General features: G+C 39.7%; 1 protein-coding gene across 3 annotated transcripts in view; it reads left to right on the top strand.

The window, feature by feature from the left end:
• ST18 (ST18, C2H2C-type zinc finger) overlaps window positions 1-20,982 on the top strand; it is a 157,277-nt gene that overhangs the window by 43,211 nt on the left and 93,084 nt on the right. For all 3 annotated transcript variants that reach the window (XM_019527184.1, XM_019527192.1, XM_019527176.1), the window contains exons 3-4: window positions 715-769; window positions 3,939-3,969. In XM_019527184.1, coding sequence (XP_019382729.1) covers window positions 715-769; window positions 3,939-3,969 — 86 coding nt within the window. The remainder of the gene's footprint in view (window positions 1-714; window positions 770-3,938; window positions 3,970-20,982) is intronic.

Below are 20,982 nucleotides of genomic sequence, written 5' to 3'. Positions count from 1 at the left end.
GCCTGTTGTAAATTAATTATTTTGGGTGAACATCTCTTTTTATTAATATAAGATGATATTACTGTAGATTGAGTGAAAATATAGACTGATATTTTAGAAAGCCTTAAAAACATTTTGATGGCTGCTTCATGTTAACAGCTAGTATGTTTACTGCCTTGGAAAGCTTATGCAAAAAACTAGAACTCTTTTTTTTATGTCTTTTTGTCTCAGACCAACACGGCAACCAAGTACACCCCTGGAAAACTTAGGAATTATTTCTCACATTTCTAGGACAGAATTTGTCACAGAGACGTGTTCTGCTGAATATATTCAGAAAGTATTCATTTGCAATGATAGTGTTAGGCATTTATAATCCTGTCCTACAGCTAAGACTTACTTTAGATTCTGTTGTGCTGTGGTGTAGTGCATCAGTCACAGTATTTTACAGTATCTGACCTTAGGTCTTCATAAACACCTATGGGCATTGGTATCAAATCTTAAAGAAGCAACTCTTAGCAGTTGCTTGTTAAACACAGGCTTTTCCATTACAGATATTTCCCATTGTATATTTATCAGATACCTATAGGTCACTTTTTCTTTCAGTGACAAGATTGATTAGGCATGATTCTTCTTTCCATTGCTCTCTGAACATTTACAACTTTTAAAACATGTTGAGACTTTCTGTTCCCTCTATAACTCAAGGAATGAACTGAAGACTTTGTGTTAATGTTACAGATGGATGCAGATGGTGAAAATAAAAAACTGCGCACACGCTCAAAAGGAACCAAGGGTGAGTTAGCAAGCATGTTCCACAACGCTGTGCCCATCACACCATGAAATATGATAGTTCCTGTGCACGGTCCCTAATGTGCAGTCAGAGTGTATATGGCTTCCTTAGGGCTACTTTTTTAATCAAGCTGGGACACAGGCTGCTAGCAAAAAGACACAAAATATTATTAGATTGGTTTTTTAAAAAAGTAGAAACATTTTTCTAAGGCATGATATATTCTAACAGACATTTACAAAAGTACTCATATATATGAGGGGTACTTACTATTTTATAAGAAGGTGCTTTTCATTATGGAAACTAAAACTTTTATGAAGGAAATAAAATTGCCTTAAGTTGAATGAGGTCTTCAAAGTAATATTGAGAACTTTGGCAACCAGATGAAAGATGTTTTGTACATTCTTTGCCATTAATTGACTGTAAATTACCCAGGTGACCAGCACAGGAGTACAGTTAGTTTTAATCTATGATTACTGGGTGTGTTATTCCCCTCTAAACACTTATGGTTGAGGCCTGGGGGGTTGGTTTTATTAATTTAGATATTTATTTATGGTTCTGCAATGTTATGATAAAGTTGATATTCCTGGCTCTTTTCCTTTTTTATTAAGAAACAGATGGGAATGCAGTACTGAAATATAAACAAGCTTTTGGTGATCTAAACATCTGGAAAACGCAGTTGACTAGCAATATAGCCCATCCCGAAAAAAACTTCATATTTTAATTTGTACCGCTTTTTGTGGCCTGTGATAGTAAATAGGAAATGGACATATGTAAACATTGTAAAAGTTTTGCCCTTCTTGTAAGAAGTTTTACTTAGAAACTGTGTGGCCTGAAACTCAAAGGTACTGAGTGCATTTGATTCTTATGGGACTTGTATGGGGTCAGCATTCCTAAAAACATGCAAATCGTATTTTGATTTATCGTCAAGGCTTGGGACTGTAGCTGGAAAAGGGGTAAACTGTACTTCTGTGTTCAAATTGTGGCTGAGGCCACAATTGGAATTAAGGTTAGTGGTTTCTTTTAATTTGCTAATGGCACATCACCAGACAACTATGCATTGACAATCTCTGCCTAGAAGTTGACCAGGGAAGGGAAGATTCAATGATAATTTTTCCACTTAATTCAACAAAATCAGAATTTCAGCCCAGGACCACAATATCAAGTCAGGATGTGTCACACTGATAAAGCAATGTAAAGAGCAATCAATGCCATCATCTGTTCACAAAGAGGACCACTGTTAAAAATACCCCTCCTAAAAAGATGTAGGAGCTGTTAGTACAACATGTTTCCAAATAAACGTTATTGAAACTGAAAGAGAAATTCTCATGAACTCTTAAACAAAGGTATAGCTGCAGAATAATTAAGTTATTCAGACACATCTTCACAAGAGCACATTATCCAGTTAAGCTAATGTTTTAAATGGGAAATACCACTTTTTAAACATTTAAAAAAAGTCTGGGTTTCATTAACGCTGATTAGAAATTGTTAAATATAATTATGTAGTATATGTGTATATACAAATTGCATATAGGGAATACTTCTCATTTTAAAAGTTTATATATATGTGCAAAGCTTCAGTCCCTGATTTGATTCAGCGGAGATTCAGCCCGATTCGGTGACCGAATCTGTGAAAATGAATCGAAATAGGAGACCTTTTAATTTCTCTGAATTGAATCAGAACCCTCTGAAACAATTCAGAGAGATATATATGATATATGTATGTGGAAGTTTATATATATTAGGGGTGTGCAAAATGGGCCGTATTCAATTTGGATTCGGATTCGGCCCAAATCAGGTACAGCGATTCGATTAGTTAATTCAGATCACTGTCCCAATTCAATTCGGCCAGAACTGAATCTGAAGATTCGATGCTGATTTGCAGAATCAGCAATTCGGCCATAGACACAGGTTTAAATGTTTGTTTTTTTACATACCTCAAGGTACCAGTCTTGGCTCGTGAACCCTGTGATGCTGGGCCAGATGGAGCATCCCACAGGAGCACGGCTTGGCGGCAACATGCTTGGCGGCAACCCTGGAAGTGGACCAGAAGTACTTCCAAGCCCACTGCTGAGTGTGCAGGGCCCCCCCCCCCCCCCCCGACCCAGGAGGCACGAGTCAGTGAGCCAGGGGGGCGTGGTGGAGCCCCTACGTGCTCCCCGGCAGAACCGGAAGTGGACCAGAAATGCTTCTGGTTCACTTCCAGGTCTACTGCTGAGTGCACTGGGGAGCCCCCATGCTCCTGTGGGACACTCCATCTGCCCCACCATCAAATCATTCACAAGCTGCTTGGTATCTTGAGGTATATAGAAAAAACATTTAAAGCTGTGTCTATATCCAAATCACTGAATTTTCCAAATCTCTCTGAATTGATTCAGAAGGTTCTGATTTGATTCAGAGAAATTAAAGGGTCTCCTGATTTGATTCATTTTCACAGATTTGGCCACGGAATTGGGCTGAATCTCTGCCGAATCAAATCAGAGACTGAAGCTTTGCACAGCCCTAATAAATATAAACTTTTAAAATGAGAACTATCACTTGTATATGCACATATATATGTGGGCATGTGTGCTCCCATACATAGTGGCTGAATACATGTATTCTTTCTCGATAGATAGATGGATAGATAGATAGATCTATGTCTATATAGAGATATAGATCTCTCAAGGAAGGAAGGAAGGAATCTTTCCCTCATGAGTCTACTGGCTTAGTAAAACAAGAGCATTTTCCCAGAAGTGGAACAACTGATGTTTCTTGTGCAACATGAGTAATCTTTAAAACCACCTGTTGGCTCTGTCAATATGCTGTGTATCCTTGTGTGGGCAGGTATTTGTAAACACCAGCTTTCTTCATTCCCAAATCAAATTAAGACTCAGGGAAAACAAAGATTTCTCAACACACTCTCAGGTTTGTTTTTTTTAAAAGTGTGCCTTAGCTCTTTTTCTCTGCAGATCGTCATCTTCCTTTGGTTGAGTTTATCTAAAATAACATTGGGAATTGCACATTTGGTTAACATTTGCTAGTAATAGTTACGATCCTGTGGTTAGCATGAAATAGTCACCTGTGTTTTGATAGCCACTCCCCTGTCATCACAGATAGGCAGGTGCATGATTGCAAAAGGCACAGGAGTGGAAATGTAAACTAATTCATTCTTTTCCTCTGTTTTTATTAACAGTACAAGTGGACTGTATTGCTCAGGAGCTCAGGTAAGAAGTCATGTAGTTTACTTTTTCTTGCTTCATATTCAGATTGATGTTAAGTACATTTCTATAAATAGGAAAGTCAATGAATGATGTGTTTGTTCAGTGATTTATCATTTCACTTGCAAAGAGTACTGATGAGGTTTCCCTTTTTAGGTGAAACAAAGAAAGTGATTATGAATAAACCTTTTCCTCAACACAATTTTTAACACAATTGTATAACAATTTATGGAAACTGGGCATGAGCTGCTTTGTATATTGATCCCTTAACTTTAGTGGGAATTAATGCACTGAGCCTATCCAGCTTCCAGTTAGTCCTCTGCATTCTCTTCTTTGCTGTAATAAGCACTATAGGTAACATTTTAAGAAATATTACCTTCATTGTTTTTTGTCAAGACTTTTATGAAATAATAGGTATCTATAAATTATCAGCTTAAAAATGTATAATTTATTTATTTCCATCAAATGTTTTGTTGAAACAGTAGAAAGTAAGAATGATCTTTTCCATACTTAAATCAACTCGAGTAAGATGGTTAAAACTGTAAATTTTGCTAAGGGAGATTAGACAGTAATTTCTTAAATTATTAATATCTGATTTATACTTTAACCCTAAAACCTGAACATACCAGAATATATTTTTGTTACCTCTTTTCTAAAAATATGCCAGTTTCAGACATGTATACCATATTTTCCATTAGTTGGTCAAAAAAAAAAAATCCCTGTTTTAGGGAAAGCTATTGAACAAGTGGCAAATTCTTGAAACAGAACTCCTCCAGAAGAAAAGAATAATCAGTTTTGGTAACAGATATTTATATGCATGCAGGTTATAACAAGTAGCAAGTTTGATGTGACTACAAAGGTTCCATCATGAAGCCTATTGTCGCGTGCTAGTTTGTCCTATCATTTGCAGCAATGATGACAAAAAGAGCACTGAACTATACATGCAATACACATTCTGCAAAAGTTATTGTATAATATTCACTGGAACTTTTTGTTATATATTGGGCATGACTAAGGTTACACAACCATGTAGGCTACTGAATTTTGGTGATGCGCATAACAAGAGACTCCAATATGTGCACTTGGGGGCTAATCTAGAGGTCAAAAATAATGCCGTGTGATTTCCCTGGTCAATCACAATATAACTCTATTTTTGAATACCAAATATGAAATGCATGCAGCAGGTTGCTTGAGAAGAATGATAATAATAATAAAAAAAGTTTTAGATTAAATTTGAATTATGAAAAATTTGAGGAATTTGTACGCTGCTTTCAGATATCTTGTGAACCGAAATAGAGGCTAATTTATCAGATAAATTATTCATTGTGAATTACTCATTCAGCTCAATCCAGAACTTCATTTTTCTGTATTGCTTCATGTTTCCTGAGATGTAGTGCTTCTCCTTTTTCCTCTGTGCATCCCTAATTTATGCACCAGAAGGATTCATTAATCCGAAGAGGCAGTCATCCAAAAATGAGGATGGTCCATGTGTTTCTAAGAGAAAAATGTTTGAAAAATAGAGGATGTGCAAGTTTCTGCAACACCAGGGAAGCTGTAATTTATGCATTACCAATTTATATAGGTTTTCCCAAGCAATTTTTCTGTTCTCTGTGAAACACATGCTATCTTAGCAACTGCCATGTTACAGATTACTCTTTCTGTCAGAGCTGTGGGATGCCTATGTGAAAAAACATACACTTGTTTGAGATGTGAGACTAAATATGCAGTGAGGCCTTAATTCAGTGTTGTACTTTGAACTTTCAATTTGGAGACAACAAAAACCCACACCAGTACATTTAAATAAGGTAGTTGGTGTCTAACTAGTCAGATTGTTTTATGTGTGTACAAATCAGGAAACAAAACATTTCTGTGTGCCTTATAGAGAAGGGGAAGCCCATATTTGGAGCAGGGAGGGGAAAGTGGTACATAAACTGTTTTCCTGTCACACTCATCTATCTTACTATGAAAGAGCCATTCCAGAGCTTCCACAAGAAATGCAGCTTGAAAATATTATTTTATTTTTGGGCTTTTATAAATAGATATTTGGACCCTTTCTCAGTTTTGACCAAGGTTCAAAATGCGGTGTTGACTGACTGTTTTAAATCCATGCTTAATTAATTTTCCTTTTTCCCTGGCTTATCCTATCCAAGCACTTTTGCACTTCTTATTGAATTTTTTATTGCAGAGTGCCTTGGGATACTTCTGTGTGAAAGGCACTACTACATAAGCTTATACGCTCAATTTGTATTACTATTAATTTCATAATATTGATTGGTTCTACAGCTTTTGTTGGAGTTTTTTTAATGTTGCATGTTTTACAAAACTACAGAAACAAAACAGCCAAACAAAGGGTTGTAATTAGTGAAGTTGTATGAATAAATTAGACCTAGCAAATCCGTGTGGAGACAAAATGAGGGGCATATGTGCACGACACTTTAAAGCAGGTTAAATAGTTTTGCGCTGCTTTAATGGTGTTGGTGTTTGCATGCGTCAGCAGTGTATTGCACAGTAATTCTAGCCACTGTAGCAAATTCAGAACCTTAAATAACTTGGGGCGCAGCAAACTAAAACTCCTCTGAGGAGCAAAGCACTGGGCTCTGTGAAGCTCAGCTCTGCAGGAAACCCATGCAGGCAGCCTGGCAGCAGCCCGGGAAAGCAGGCTCCACTCAAGGAAAAAAAAAGCGGTGATCTTTTTTTTTTGTTTGTTTTTTCCCTGGAGCCTCCCTGTGTGCCTGAGCTGCATGGGGACCTGGTGCTTCCCTCCACAGCTGCAGTGCCCCTCGGGATCACCCAAGCTGGGTGCCTGCGGGCGGGTGCTGCCTGGGGGGAGGGTGACGCTACCTCAGAGGGAAGCACCAGCCCCCTCCATAGCCGAGGGACCACTCCACCCACCAGCAGCTTGCCCTCCCCTCCCTGCCACCAGACAGGCAGATAAGTGGGTGTCTGCATGACACGGGGATTAAAGGGTCCTAAATTGAAGCGGTGTTTTTAAAAACCCACTGGTTCAATTTAGGGCCCCCATTTAATCTACACACGCCCTTTGCTACTACTTGAAAATCTATATCATAAACTTTTACAGTGAAGTCTTAGCTAGCTGATATAGCAGGGACCAGAAGCCAAAAGGCTTCACTAGGCTGCAAAGCTGTGGTTTTTCTTGCATGCTTTTCTTCTGACTTCATGACTTATACACTCTTGTCTGCCCAGTGAGCCAGCTTCAGCAGATGGCAGGTACTTCCACCCGGTATTCTGTAATTTGAAGATTAGAACACCCTCCTCAGTCGTGAGAGATGTGGGTTCAAATTGTCTCAAGCTGAAGAGGTCTCCCATTTTCTAGGCATCTTTTAACCACTAAACAAAAGCTGGATATCACTAGCACTATCACAGATGAACATGAAATGCTGTGCTTTTTTAGCCAACTCAACGCTTCTGTAATTAATTCTTTTTTGGGGGTCCAGTGGCTCCCTTACAACCTTGATTCAGAGTCCTAAACTCAGAGGAAATGCAGAAGTAAGATGCACCCCTGAACTTTCCGTTTCCTATAGTTTAATTATAGGCATCTCTCTGCTCAAAACTTAGGCAGAACTCTAAATTGTCTGTGGCAAATGCATGAGCCTTACCATTTACAGTTTAGAGTTCCCAGGTATGAAAAGCTGTCAATTCAGATTATCCTTTTGTAGGACAGCATCCAGATTTTAGGCATTGAAGCCTGCAAGGCCTACACAGATGATCTGGATCTGACCTCACAATTTTAGTATAGCAATGATTCACTCATAATAAAGTGATTAAGGACCGCTACAGAAAAATATTTAGTTACCTTATTCCAAGTGATTTTAATGGGAATTGCATCCCTACCTGCCTTTGTCACTCTAGGGTTGAGTTTTCAATGGGAATAAATCACTGAGCATGTTAAAATTTATCATCAGCCAGTTTTAAAAAGGTTGTGGCCTAAAGCCTAAGGGATATCCTTGATCTGTTCCAGGTATTGGTAGGTATGAAATTAAAAAAACAGTGTACTATATCACAAAAGAAGGTTGAGCCCTGACAACATTGTACTAAGGATGACACAGTGTTCAAAGTGGGGTCTCATCTCTATCGCCTCTGCTGAATCTGCTGCAGTAAAGCAAAAAAAGAGAAGAAACTGTGCTTGAGATAATTTTATCCCACCTCAGTTAGGAATTAAAAAGACCAGGACCTTGAACTGTATTCAGGATTGAACTGAAAGCCAAAGGAGAGTAAAGAATATTGATATGATATATTCTCATTAGTCAGCTCCACTTAACAGATGGGATACTGTATGCTGAACCATCTGTAGTTCATGGAATGACATCTGGATCAAACTAAGGAAGAACAAATTGGAGTGATCCAAGTTTAAGATGAAAAAAGCTTGGATCACTTTGGCTAGGTATGTGTCTGAATAGAGAGAGAATGAGCAAAAGGTTCTGGTTGCTATAAGTATCTGACCATCCATGAGTAGTGAAGACTCCAATAGAATACTGAAGTTTCAGACCAGCTTGATGTTTGAGGAGTAGAAGTACTCCAAGGTACACCTGGCCATACCTCCTGCCAGCTCCTAAGAAATTTCTCAATCAGCCAGTTATTTTTATGTGGGTTTTTTTTTATCTAGAACGCTATTTCCATTTCTAAACCAGCAAAATAATGGAACTGTTCTCGTTGAAGGAACGAGAGAGAGAGTTGATATCATCACCCTAGTGGGAAGAGAGAAAAAATGGGATAGAAATCTATAACATTCTAGATTGTCTCCCTCTCAAGAGACTAACTACTATTTATACGATGGGAAAGATTTAAAGTCAGCACAACAACACTGTGTTCAATGAAGCTGAAGGAGTTCAACATGGCCTGAGGCACAAATTTCTAGAGCCCTTCAGACACTGTTCATCAATGTCTTATTGATGGACAGACCAATCATTGTTCAGACCAAGCTGAAGTCTGAAGCCATATTAGGCTTTAACAGTTGTGACAGTTATTATTTATTTTACAGTGTCCAGTAGACTGATAGTATGGATAAAAGAGTGTGAAGCCATCCCTGCTAAACTTGCAATTTGATTTTATATATTCATGGAAAAAAGGTGTTACAAAATAATCAAGTAGGGTTAGGAATGATGAAAAGAAAGTACAGGCTTGTAGGAGCAAGAAGACATGCTACTCAAAGCAAACTAGTGCATGACACGATGGAACAGATGGATATGTAGTCTAGGATCCAGAAAAAAACAAATGATATACACTCATAAACTTTGTGACCCAGCAGATCCTTTAGGAAGGATTTGTATGAGAAGAAAGGCTTTATGTAGCAGCCTAGGAAGGGTATTTCTTGCATAAGGGAAAGGATAGAAGTATTCATGGAGATGATTAAAGGACAAAGTGAATAAATGAAACTAAGGCTGAACTTGGAACAAAGTAGGTATGCAATGAGGTAACATAAAAAAGAGTTAAGGTGTTGGCAAGCCACTTCTTTCTTGGTGATCTTCTCTAAAGAAGGCTAATAGAAGTTGGACAAGTCATTTCCACAAAGTTAAGTTTAATTTATGCAAAAGAAACCATTGTATGCTATAAATTAGCTGTGGTTTCTGTTTCAGGCAGATTTGGCAAATCCATCACTGTCTTTGATTAATCACAAGGGTCAAAGGTATCTTGGCATGTGTTTACTACAGAGATTTCAGAAATGACTTAGATTTAGTTAAGGAAGATGGTATGGATTCCCTTTTTGACAATGATTCTGTTCAGTTTGCAGAGGCAGTGATGGATGATTAGAGGAATGTAATGCTCTCTTTCAGCAGTACTCATGTGTCTGCATTCAAATGGATTAAAATTTAATTCTTTATCATAAAGTTCCAAATTTCTGCTTAGCAGTTTCATCTTCAGAAAGCCATCCATGAAACATAAAAGCTTGTAAAAGAGCTTGCTTGGAGGTGACTACCTAAACCTCTTGTAGGTGCAAGTTAACTTCAATATGCTTTTTCGTCTGTTGATGCTTCAAGCCTCTGATTGATCGCTATTTCCAATGGGGAGTTCCAGACACTATTAGATTCAACAGTTTCTGAAACCAGCCTGGAACTACAATTCTACCTCCAGACATGTGGAAAAGCTCTATTTTTTTCTTGGTGGGGATGATACATGGCAGTTGTATAGAGTATTTATGCACCCAGTTACAGCTCCCAAAGTGTGTATACCCTTGCTTACAAAAGTTGAAGGTATGGAGACAACTTGACAAAAAGCCTGTGTCTGTCAAGATTCTGAGTTGTTATGCATTGGTTTTTCTTTCAAGAGAGTCATTCTTGTGGGTACTCTGATGAGCTTGTCCTTGACAGAAAGCCCTTCCTGCAGATTAGGGGTGGATGTGGAAAACATGCCCAGTTCTTGTCCTGTATGTTCTGTATAATCATGATGTACTGAATTACCAGCTGGGAACAAGATATGCAAAAGTAAAGGCTTCTTGCTGTGCAACCAACTCTTGGCAATACCATTAAATCCAGGCATTTCATCTGAAAGTAAATCTTGCATGATGTTGGGTTTATTAACAACTGATCTTGCATTCACAAAAAAATATAACCACCCTACCCACTGTTTGGTGTTTCTGTTGATCTAAAGTCAAGGAAATGAGTAGTGGTAATCTACTACTTAATCTCTAGCCAGAAATCTCAAACCAAAAAAAGATTTATTTTCATCCTCCTCACAAACATGATCATGGCAGAAGTTGGAAAGGGCATAGAGCTGTTCTTTTCATATTACCCCTTGTCTGTTATTGTAAATAGTCATCCTTTTCACTGCCAGCAGATGCAGTATCCTGAAACACATAATTTTGTTGGTTGTTTGATCCTATTCTGCCAGTTTTGTGTTTATAAAAGAATTAGGGATAACTTGCTGAATCTGCTTTCTTCTTAAAAACAACAAAGACTTTTTTCCACTAAATTTTCCATTAAAATAAATCTGGTTTAATTTTTATTAAAGCACAATCATCAGTAGCAAGTGAAGTTTAAAATGAGGCAAATATAAATGTATGCTATTCACAGGACTAATAAAATATTAATTCTGGAGTTCACCTATCCTTATTATTACGTCCTGTATGTCAGCCGTTCTCCCCACCCCTAATAAAACAAGTTATAAATGTAAAGCATAACTGTAATCAAATTTATGGGTCTGTAGTGTCTGAAACCCTCCCTAGTTTCTTTCTCCATCTTCTAGTCCCTCCTTAATTATCAATAAAAAGACCTGGTCTACAGTTTTGGCAACTTTTTATAATTCTGTCCATTCCCAACACCCCTTGATCTGCATTGTTAGACTGAAAGCTTTATGTTTATTTAATTGCCCTTCATACTCTCAGTTGCTAGCAAAATAGATCTAGTCTCTTGCATGGCATCTTGTATTTGGTTTTGTAGTATCACAAAAGCACACTACAAAAGATGTTTAAATTCTAAATTGCTGCTTTATTCAGGTGTGCTGCTCCCTTACTTCTCTGTTTTCAAATGTTCAAGTAATTGGTGTTTGGTTGTCACACAAAACTAAAGAACAGTTCTTCAGCCAAATACTTGCAATTGCATACAAAGCAGTGTATTTGTGTATGTACATGAACAATAGCTATTTCTTATTTGTTATTCACCCATTTTAAAAGTTCCTCATTCATGCAGGGAATAGCAAATAATACCCTAGGATTTTGGTGGCCAAACACAGACCACAAATAAACAAATAACGAATTGAACATTTTGCAAACAAACCTTAGGTTGAACTTGTTTGATTTAGTAATCTAATGAGTAGCCACAAATAACAAATTAGCAAAAATCAGGATCTGCCTCTGATACTATTTTTAACAGATATGTGGCTCTATTTGCACATAATTATGTTTGCAATGAATAATTTGATTAATTCTTATAAAATGCAAAAACAAATTCAGGCCCAAGTATTCCTAACTGCCCTTTCTTATCCTTTTCTGTTTTTACTCTCTCTTTTCTGTGTCTGTGTTAAAGTGTTTAAAGAGTTTCTATTTAATTTTTTCATTTGATATTTCATGTCCATCTTTATTTCTATTTTGATTTAATATTTTCTATGGAGGAGAAGTATTACCTTCCTCTTTCAATAGTCAATATGTTCAGTAAACAGATACATATTATGAGTCTCCTTTCTCCTTGATATTGCTTTTTTATGTCTACCACATTTATTTTTAGCCAGTAAATATAGTCTTAAGATCTCTTCCTAATGCTGGTATCATATCTCATTGAATTTGGGTTTGGGTTCTTTACCTTTAAATTCCTATTTAATTTTAATCTCTTAAAGGTTAATGATTCTCAATTTCTACTTTTCTATAACTGTTAGTTTTCATGTCAGAATATCAAATTCAGTTCATTTTATCCTGAATTGTTGCAGTCATATTCTTAGTTGGTACCCCACATAAGCACCTGCCTTTTTGCACTTTGAATTGCCCATCCACTCTTCCTAAAAATTTTTACACTTTTTATTTCTGCATCTTTTAGTACCATCTCCTCCAAGACTGTGTATCCCCAAGGAGTTATAGACATTTCCCTTACAACTCAGTGCTGTCAGCACATACAATAAATGTTTTGATACTACCCCTTAAACTAGCTTATAGAGCCTCAGATACTCTTATGGCTAGAAAAAGAAATTACACATAAACCAGTATAAATGATCAGAAACCGGTTCAAATCTTTAACAAAACAGAAGCTCAGGGCACCTATACATGAGCAGCGAGGCTGCTCCAACTTGCTGCAATTACAGTTTGTGGGAGCAGACTCGATTAATCAAGTCTGCTATAGCATGGTAATAACCACACTCCAGCAGACTCCAGCATCTCGTGTATCAGCATCCCCATGCTTAAAAATGCCAGCAGGGGTGCTTTAACTAAATCTTGTATGATAAGCTTTAGTTAAAGCATCCTTGCTGCCATTTTTAAGTGTGGGGATGCTGAATCACAAGACACTTCAGTCACTTTAATTAGAGCAGCTCTCAGAGCCGCTCTAATTAAAGTGCCTCCCCCCTATCCCAGAGCCCGTGTATACATGCTCTCAGTGCACATAAACCACTTTCAAAATGGCCAAAACTGGTTTAAGATAAACCTGAATGGATGTAGTATCAGACTGAACTGATTCAGATTAAACCAGTTTATTGAACTTTTGTCCCAGGTCCCCTACACATTCAAGTTAACGCACAGTTCCCCAGCATCCCAGGATGCTTTGCACCTCCTCCACAAACCTCCCTCACAGGGTAGGCAGACTAGCCTTGGACCAAGCTGTCTGCTCCAGCTGAGCAGGGAGGCATGCTCTAGCACCCCCCGGCATCTGGCTTGGACCACTGCAGGCACGTGGCTGCATTTCCAGACTCAAAAGTGAATATCTGTTCACTTGCTTATTGGTTCAATCTATGCAACTTGGACTAATCTGTAAAGATTGAATCTATTCAACCTCAGGCTTTTTGACCATCTGTACTTAGCCTATAACCCTCATAGCCTCTATAAGCTTACAGAGCCTCAGCCTTCTCCTGGCTGAACAGAACGGGTCAGAATCTTATAACCCAAAATGGCTATTTATTTTTATGGCAGATCCTTCCTGAATGAAAGCAAGCCATGCAGAGAATATTATGCCAACCAGTGATTTATGCCTCTTTTATCATGAAGTAGAGGCCAATAGCTGGTTAAATTGCTCTCCCTCGTTGATGTGTGGACTGGGTTCATGGAAGCAAGAGTTCATCAGAGTGGACTGTGAAAAATATGGAGACTATATTGGCAGGGACACCTTCAACCGTCTAAGTTTAATGCTTGAAACTTTAAGCTGTAGTTAGTCCTACTGCCAGCATATCTGTGACAAGATTATTAGACAGAAGCAAAGATGGAGAAGGTTTGGACTTTTGACAAATAGATTGCTTTAAATTCCCCCTGCCCTTGCAGTGCTCTGACCAAGAGGCTTTGGTTTTCCACAAAATTGTCAATCAGCCCTTAACCAGCTCCTTATCTAGTTTTTTCCAGAGTGCTTTTTCTAATTATTTACTCCAGGGGTTTTCAACTGGGGGGTACTTGGGATGGCTGCAGTGGGCACTGCTGCTGGCACTTCTGCCGCTGCCATGCCACTGGTACACTTGCTGATCAGCTGTGGGGGAACCCCCCCCCCCAGTCGCCGATTGGCCACTGGGGGATGCCCCGGCTCCCACACTCATCATTTGGTCACTAGGGGACTCCTGCCTTCTTGACCGGCCACCAGGGGTACACTGACCCAAAGAAGGTTGAAAACCCATGATTTACTTCGTTCAGCAGGCCACACTCTCACATACTGCAGAGCAAGGATGTAGGTCTGGAGAACATCCCAGAATTAACTTATGTATTCTGAGCCAGAGAGATGCTCAGGCTCCCTGTGAAGTTTATTATCAAATATCAAATGGTTTATCTCCATATGACTGGATGAAAAAGGGATGAGCGTCTCAGAATTTGGCCCATAGTCATTTCTCCTTGACTCAATTTGTACGACTCAGGGCATCTTTACATGTGTTCCAGGATGGAGGAGCATGTGCTTTAATAAGAGTGGCTTCCAGAGCAGCTCTAATTCAAGCACCCACAGTGTCATATGTGTTCAGGGTCCTGCACTTCAAAATAGTAGTGGGGGCACTTTAACTAAAGCTCATTCGACAAGCTTTAGTTAAAGCATCGCCACTGCCATTTTGAAGCATGGGGACAGTGAATACATGTGACACAGAGGCTGATGGAGTGTACTAATTAGTGATTAATCAAGCCTGCTTCAATGTGTGCTAATTAGCACACATCAGATCAAACGTCCGGCACATGTATAGGTGCCCCTAGTGTCTTGGATCTAGTCAGCAAAAAATAAATGTTCTCCAAACTGGCATTTGCTGAATTAAATTGTTCATTTGCCAAGGAACAAATCTGCAGCCTTTAAACATGCACTGCTTTTCTTATATATGTATAAGGACTACAAAGTATATCCTTGGTCAATGTTTCTTCAGTTCAAGTGACAGTTTTCAGTAAAGCACTTTCTTGCCTTGGGCCCTTACATGTTCATGATACTATCCTAAAATAATAATAATGTTTATACTTTGCTTATAAAGTATCGAAATAAAAGGAGTTAGAAAAAAAGAGGAGAAAAAAACTATACTGTTTTTCCTTTCCTAACTTTGTTGTTGGGGGGGGGGGGGTTGTTTGCTTGTTTGTTTTTGATCTGGAGGAAGGATATCAGCTTAAGTAGATATCAGCTCAAAGACATGGTATTTAAAGAAAAATTAAAAAGCCATTTTTATAAGCATGATGTACTTTTGGGCCCGTGGTCTAACCAAAATGTGTGTGGATTTTGGGGTCTGAAGGTATTTGGCCTTTTGCCTCAAGCTTCTTGATGAGCATGAGGCATGTGTAGATTTCATTATAACTGCATGCCTTTTCCTCTGTTATTGCTGACTTACTGTCACTCTAGTCTTTTTACATGATTCTTTTTATTTGCTCAATCATTTCACAGTCCAGTTGTTCCTTTTGGTCAGGTGGCCTATAACATTACTTTACTATCTGAAATATCTCCAACCTCAATGCATAATGACTCAACACCATTACCCATTTCTCCCCAATCTCCTCTTAAAGGGGCTAATAAATCCTTTTTCAGCAACAAGGCTACACAGCCTCCTTTGCTCTCCCTGCCTGGCTTTTTCAATAATCTATATCCTTTAATATCATGTTCCAGCTAGATTTTTGTTACGATATCATATTTTTCTCTCTAGCATTAGATATATCTCTCCAGCTTTCTTATTTTCTTCTTTGTTAAACCTTTCATTTGTGTATATAAGCACTTTAATAACCCTCATGTTGTTGAGCTTATTTTGTTCTATATTAATGTCCATAAATCTGTTTTTCCCTTTTATCTTCTTCCCATCCATGCCTTTATGTGTGCTCCTTTCATCTTGGTTCAGTCTGTGAACTTACACTTCCCTCCAACAACCCTAGATCAAACCCCTCACAACTCTGACTTCTTGGTGTAGGAACATTGGCCTTGTACAATGGTAAACCTTTCAATAAGTATGGATCCCTTTTGGCCCTGACTGATGTCCAGTTACCCATAGAGTTGCACTTCCCCCCCTTCTCAGATATCATTTTTGACTGAAGTAGATAAACATTGAGGGATGAAATGCATTTATTTTCCTTATACAGGTACTCCTCACTTAACATTGTCCCGGTTAATGTTGTTTCATTATTACATCACTGACCTATTAGAGAACATTCTTGTTTAAAGTCAGGCAGCATTTGGTTATAATGTTGTCTGTCCACCGCCTCCTAGCAGGTAACTACTGTGACATAACTGAATTCACTTAACATAGTTTTACTTAAAGTCGCATTTTTCAAGAACGTAACTATGATATTAAGGAAGGAGTAGCTGTATGAAGTGGTAGAAAATGAGAAGCATAATTGTTTAGAATTATTTTTGGACCAAGTCATCACTAATCCTAAGTATGTGCAATTACTAGTAAAGTCAAGGGGAACTGCAGAACCACAGCATCTCCATGATTTGGCCCACTGCAACTACTGTTGTATAGTCAGTCAAGAAGTAGGAAAAGAAAATTACCAGGATTGCCAGTTCAAAGGCTGTCAGATGGGTATTTAAAGGTAATATCAAATGACTCTGAGTGGGGAAGTGAAATTACTTTTAAAGTGAGGACTGGAAGGGGACTAGTGCTAAAGACCCAGAGAAACCTTGTCGCATTCAACAGTTATGTGACTAGCTTGGTAAAGTTATGAACATGTAAATACTTTACTCCTTGGGGGGTGGGCAAAAAGAGGGATGGCTTTATTGTGCATTAGCTCTTATTCTATGGTAAATGGAATCTAACAAGTGTTTGCTTGCTTCTCTTTCACTGAGGGTTAAACAATGGCATGTCAAGCCTTATTCCCTTTGCATCATGTGATAAACTGTTTATATAGCTCTGCCACAAGTAATCCAACAATGTAGATTAGCGTGTGTGTGTGTGTGAAATTTCTAATTTGGAGCTCTGAAAACATCTTGTTCAACCTCAGTATAACTGGATGCAACTCCTATTATAGTCTTCTGGATTTAGTTTGGTTTCCAGGAGTGCTACTAATGAGATGCAGAGTAAAATGGTGATTGAAAAAAAAGAGTGGTTTTATGGATGGCATATTTGTGCCACTGCTAATTGTCCCCAGGGAAATGCACTTTCCCACTCCTGGGGACACACCCTATGAGTCTTTTTCTGATACAACTCTTCCTTGCTGTATCCCCAAATTTTGTTTTCCACCATCTCCATAGTCACATTCAATAACATATTTGCTTTTTGTTTAATCAGCAGAGCTTTTTAACATTACTTCTCCACTCACTCCCATTTGGGAAACATCAAGTTTATGGGACCACTGTTTATTTCATTATGTAGTAAGGGTTAGAATTTCCTTTGGGGAATAATACTGACCCACATCTAACTGAACTGAGCTTAATGTCTGTACCCAATAGTGGTACCAGGTCTATCTAATTATCTCTCCTGAAGTTAACGATTTCCTTAGACATTCATAACACATTTAGCACCTATTTTTGAAAGAGAGTGGGAGAGTGAGTGATTTACATCTCTATTGTTAAAATGTTGAGGAAAAAAGTACTGTATTCACCAGACTCCAAGACAACTTTGAATTTAAGAAGACCACCTTAAATTCAGGGCCATCTTAAATGTGTCCCTCGTGCCCCCCCCCAGCAGTGGCAGGGAAAGAAAAGGGGGGGGATGATGGGCCAAAACCCTCCCATTTCCCCCTCCACTTCCACCCATTCCCTGTGACTGCCCTCCTGCCACTTTTCTCTTGTTGCCTGGCCCCTGGTCCTCACCCCGCCATCTCTGTGACTGCCCCTTTCAACCCATGCCCCCTGCCCCCTGTGACTTTCTGGTTCCTGCCACTTGTCCCTCTCAGCGCCTGCCCCCAACTATGTGCCCTGCTCCCCTCTGACTCTTTACCCCCCATGCCTGTGGTTGAAATCTTGCTACTTGCCACCCCCCCCAGCATCTGCCCTACCCACCCTTTGCCCTCCCTGCTGTTTCCCTCTGGCTCCGCCCTAGCCCCAGTCTAGCAATGCCAGGCAGAAAAAAATGCAATAGCTCTAGGTTTATTCAGGATGGGCCTGGAACCCAAGATAAGCAGCAAGTGGGGCAGGAACAAGTCATGGAGGGTGTGGGCAGGCTGCATTGTCTCCTTGTGCACCATCCTCACCCCACCATGGGTCGCCTGTGCTTTCTCCATCCCCACCATAGGTCTCCTCCCATGCACCCACCTCGGTCCAGGGCAGATTCTCCATGTGTTGAGAAGGGGGAGGGGAGAAAGGGGACCTCATCTTGGATTCAAGTAAATGCAGTACCTATTCCTTTAAATGAATCTGGGGGTGTTGTGCAATCTCAGTTGTATCAGTGTAAAGCAGGAGCAATTCCTCTGGTTTCCCAGCTAGTGATGACCCAAGTATGAAATGTCATCTGGCCAAGTTTACACAGGGATATGTGAATTCACCTGTTTTGGAGTGATTTTAGAGGACTGCTTTTCCTTGACATGATTTATTGATTTAAGTTTTCATTCATGCACTTAAGACTCTTGATAGAAGGTCTGGCATGTCCGTGAAAAATAACTGTGGGTTCAGTCCATCCCTGTGTCTGTTCTCCACTCAGTAGAGGGCAAAAAGAAAAAAAATTGGGGTTTCCTATTTTCTAGCTCTAGCATAAGTTACAGCAAGTGATGAGCTATTCCCATTTATGTCACTAGTAGATGGGTTTCTAAAGGAACTTTAGCCATTGGAATAACATTAGAGCAGAGCGCTATCATATTCCCATTCCTGCTTCTGGCGGGGAGTAGGAAGAACTGGTTCTACCAGATTTATACTAGCAAAGAGATGAGCTTCACCAGAATTCTTTGCTGATCACTTAGAGCTAAAATCTTGTCACTTTGTATCACCTGAGCTGAATCAAGAATTAAGGATCTAACTCAGTGATTCTTAACCAGGGTGCCACGATACCCTGGGGTGCCTTGAGATCCTTTCAAGACTGATGGGGATGCAGCACAATGTTATCACTTTCAGATGTGCAAGCATCATTCAGAAGATAAATTCAAAAATGCATAATATATATGGGTGATAGAACACGGGAAGGAGGAGATGGAACCTTAAACAGCTCATCCAGATTGTTAACAAATATAATTAAAGAAGAGGCACTAAGAGATGTGTGGGCAAGGGAGAAAGTTTTCACTAGAAATGACCCCAGTGGAAAGAAACAATCAAGAACTGACTTTGTGTTAGTATCAAAAGAAATAGTAAAAAGGAAGAAAGAAATAGTATGTGTAGCATTTAGTGATCACCAGATGCTGAAGGTGGAACTGAGTCTTGGTAAGAGCCCCATAAGGGGAAGGGGAATATGCAAGTTACATGTGCAACTGTTACAAGATGAAGAGATGTATCAAGTATAGATGAGACAATCTGAGAGACGGAGAACACTGAAGAAAAAATGTAAGAGTACCAGAGAATGGTGGATGATGGTGAAGAAGAAGATGAGAGAATTCTTCAGGAAGGAAAGCCAAAGAACCACAGGGAAAAGACCAAAAGAGCTGAGACAGCTACAAAGAAAGATGCAGGAGCTGCTGGAAGGAAGCCACAGACTGAAGACAAGTATGAGAAGAACTAAAACAAATAAGGCAAGAGATGGAAAGCTGGTTTAAAAGAAAGATGGGAAAGAAAATGTTTTTAGCATGAGTATCCTGGGTGGGAGAAAACAGAGTGGTCCCAATACGTTTTTGCTAGAGTGAAGATGGTGAAAGGAGATGGAAAATTGGTGCAGGAAGAAGGTGATCCCCCGGTGGAAAAGCAGGAGGTGTTGGAGGCAACAAGAAGAGTTTATGAAGAACTATATCAAGACGGAAATAGACAGGAAGAAGATGAAGGATTTGCTAGAAAAAATTGAAGAGAAAGTAGAGGAGGAGGAAGCAAAGAAGATTGAAAAGATGAGCTTAAAGGAAGTGATGCAGTGCTTAAAAACCTTTAAAAGAGAGACATCACCAGGGCCAAATGGACTACTTTTGGAATTTTACAAGAAGTTTTGGGCATGGGTAGGGAGGAATATAGTAGAAGGTTTCAAGGAAACAGGGGAGAACAGGGAAAGATTTTACATGAGGCAATGTGATCTTACTCTTCAAGAAAGTGGAGCTCACAGAAACATGGTGGGACCCAACACATAACTGGGCAGTGATTATCAAGGGCTATAGGCTGTACAGGAGGGACAGGACAGGGAAGAAATGTGGGGGTGTGGCACTCTACATTAAGGAGGAATACACCTCCTCATCAGGTAGCACAGGGTCAGAGGAAAGGCGCACTGAAGTGCTCTGGGTTAGAATACAAGGTAGTCAAGGGGAAAGGGACTTAATGGTGGGGGTTTACTACAGACCACCCAACAAAGGGGAAGAGCTAGACCAGGAATTCTTAAGTCAGCTCAGGGAGGTAGTTAGGTCAAAAGACGTGGTCATCATGGGTGACCTGAACTTTCCAGACATCTGCTGGGAAGAGCAGTCAGCCAGGTCTGACAGCTCACGTAGGTTCCTAGCCAAAATACAGGACCTCCATCTAACCCAGGAGGTGCACAGCCCCACCAGGGAAGATGCCCTGTTGGACCTGGTGCTGGCCATGGGTGATGACCTAGTGAGGGGGCTGCGGGTGCTCGACCACCTGGACGACAGTGATCATCGCCTGCTGGATTCACTATCCAGCGCAAGATGGCAAATGCCTGCAGCAAGGCAACAGCCCTAGATTTCAGAAGGGCGGATTTCAATGAGCTAAGGAGAATAGTTGGGGAGGCACTGAGGTCCTGGAGGGGAGGGGAGTCAGGTGTCCAAGAAGAGTGGTCACTCCTTAAGGAGACGATCCTCCAAGCCCAAAGAGAGGTAATCCCAACATGGATCAGAGGGGGCAGGGGGGCACAAAAGCCCCCATGGCTCACCAAAAGCATCTGGGAATGTCTCCTAGCTAAAAGGGAGGCATACACCCA

Source organism: Gavialis gangeticus, unplaced genomic scaffold, assembly GCF_001723915.1.
Source record: "Gavialis gangeticus isolate Ggan-Ray unplaced genomic scaffold, GavGan_comp1, whole genome shotgun sequence".
In the NCBI taxonomy this organism is placed as follows: Eukaryota; Metazoa; Chordata; order Crocodylia; family Gavialidae; genus Gavialis; species Gavialis gangeticus.
Note: the sequence above shows the minus strand (reverse complement) of the source record. Positions and strands in the feature narration are given on the sequence as shown.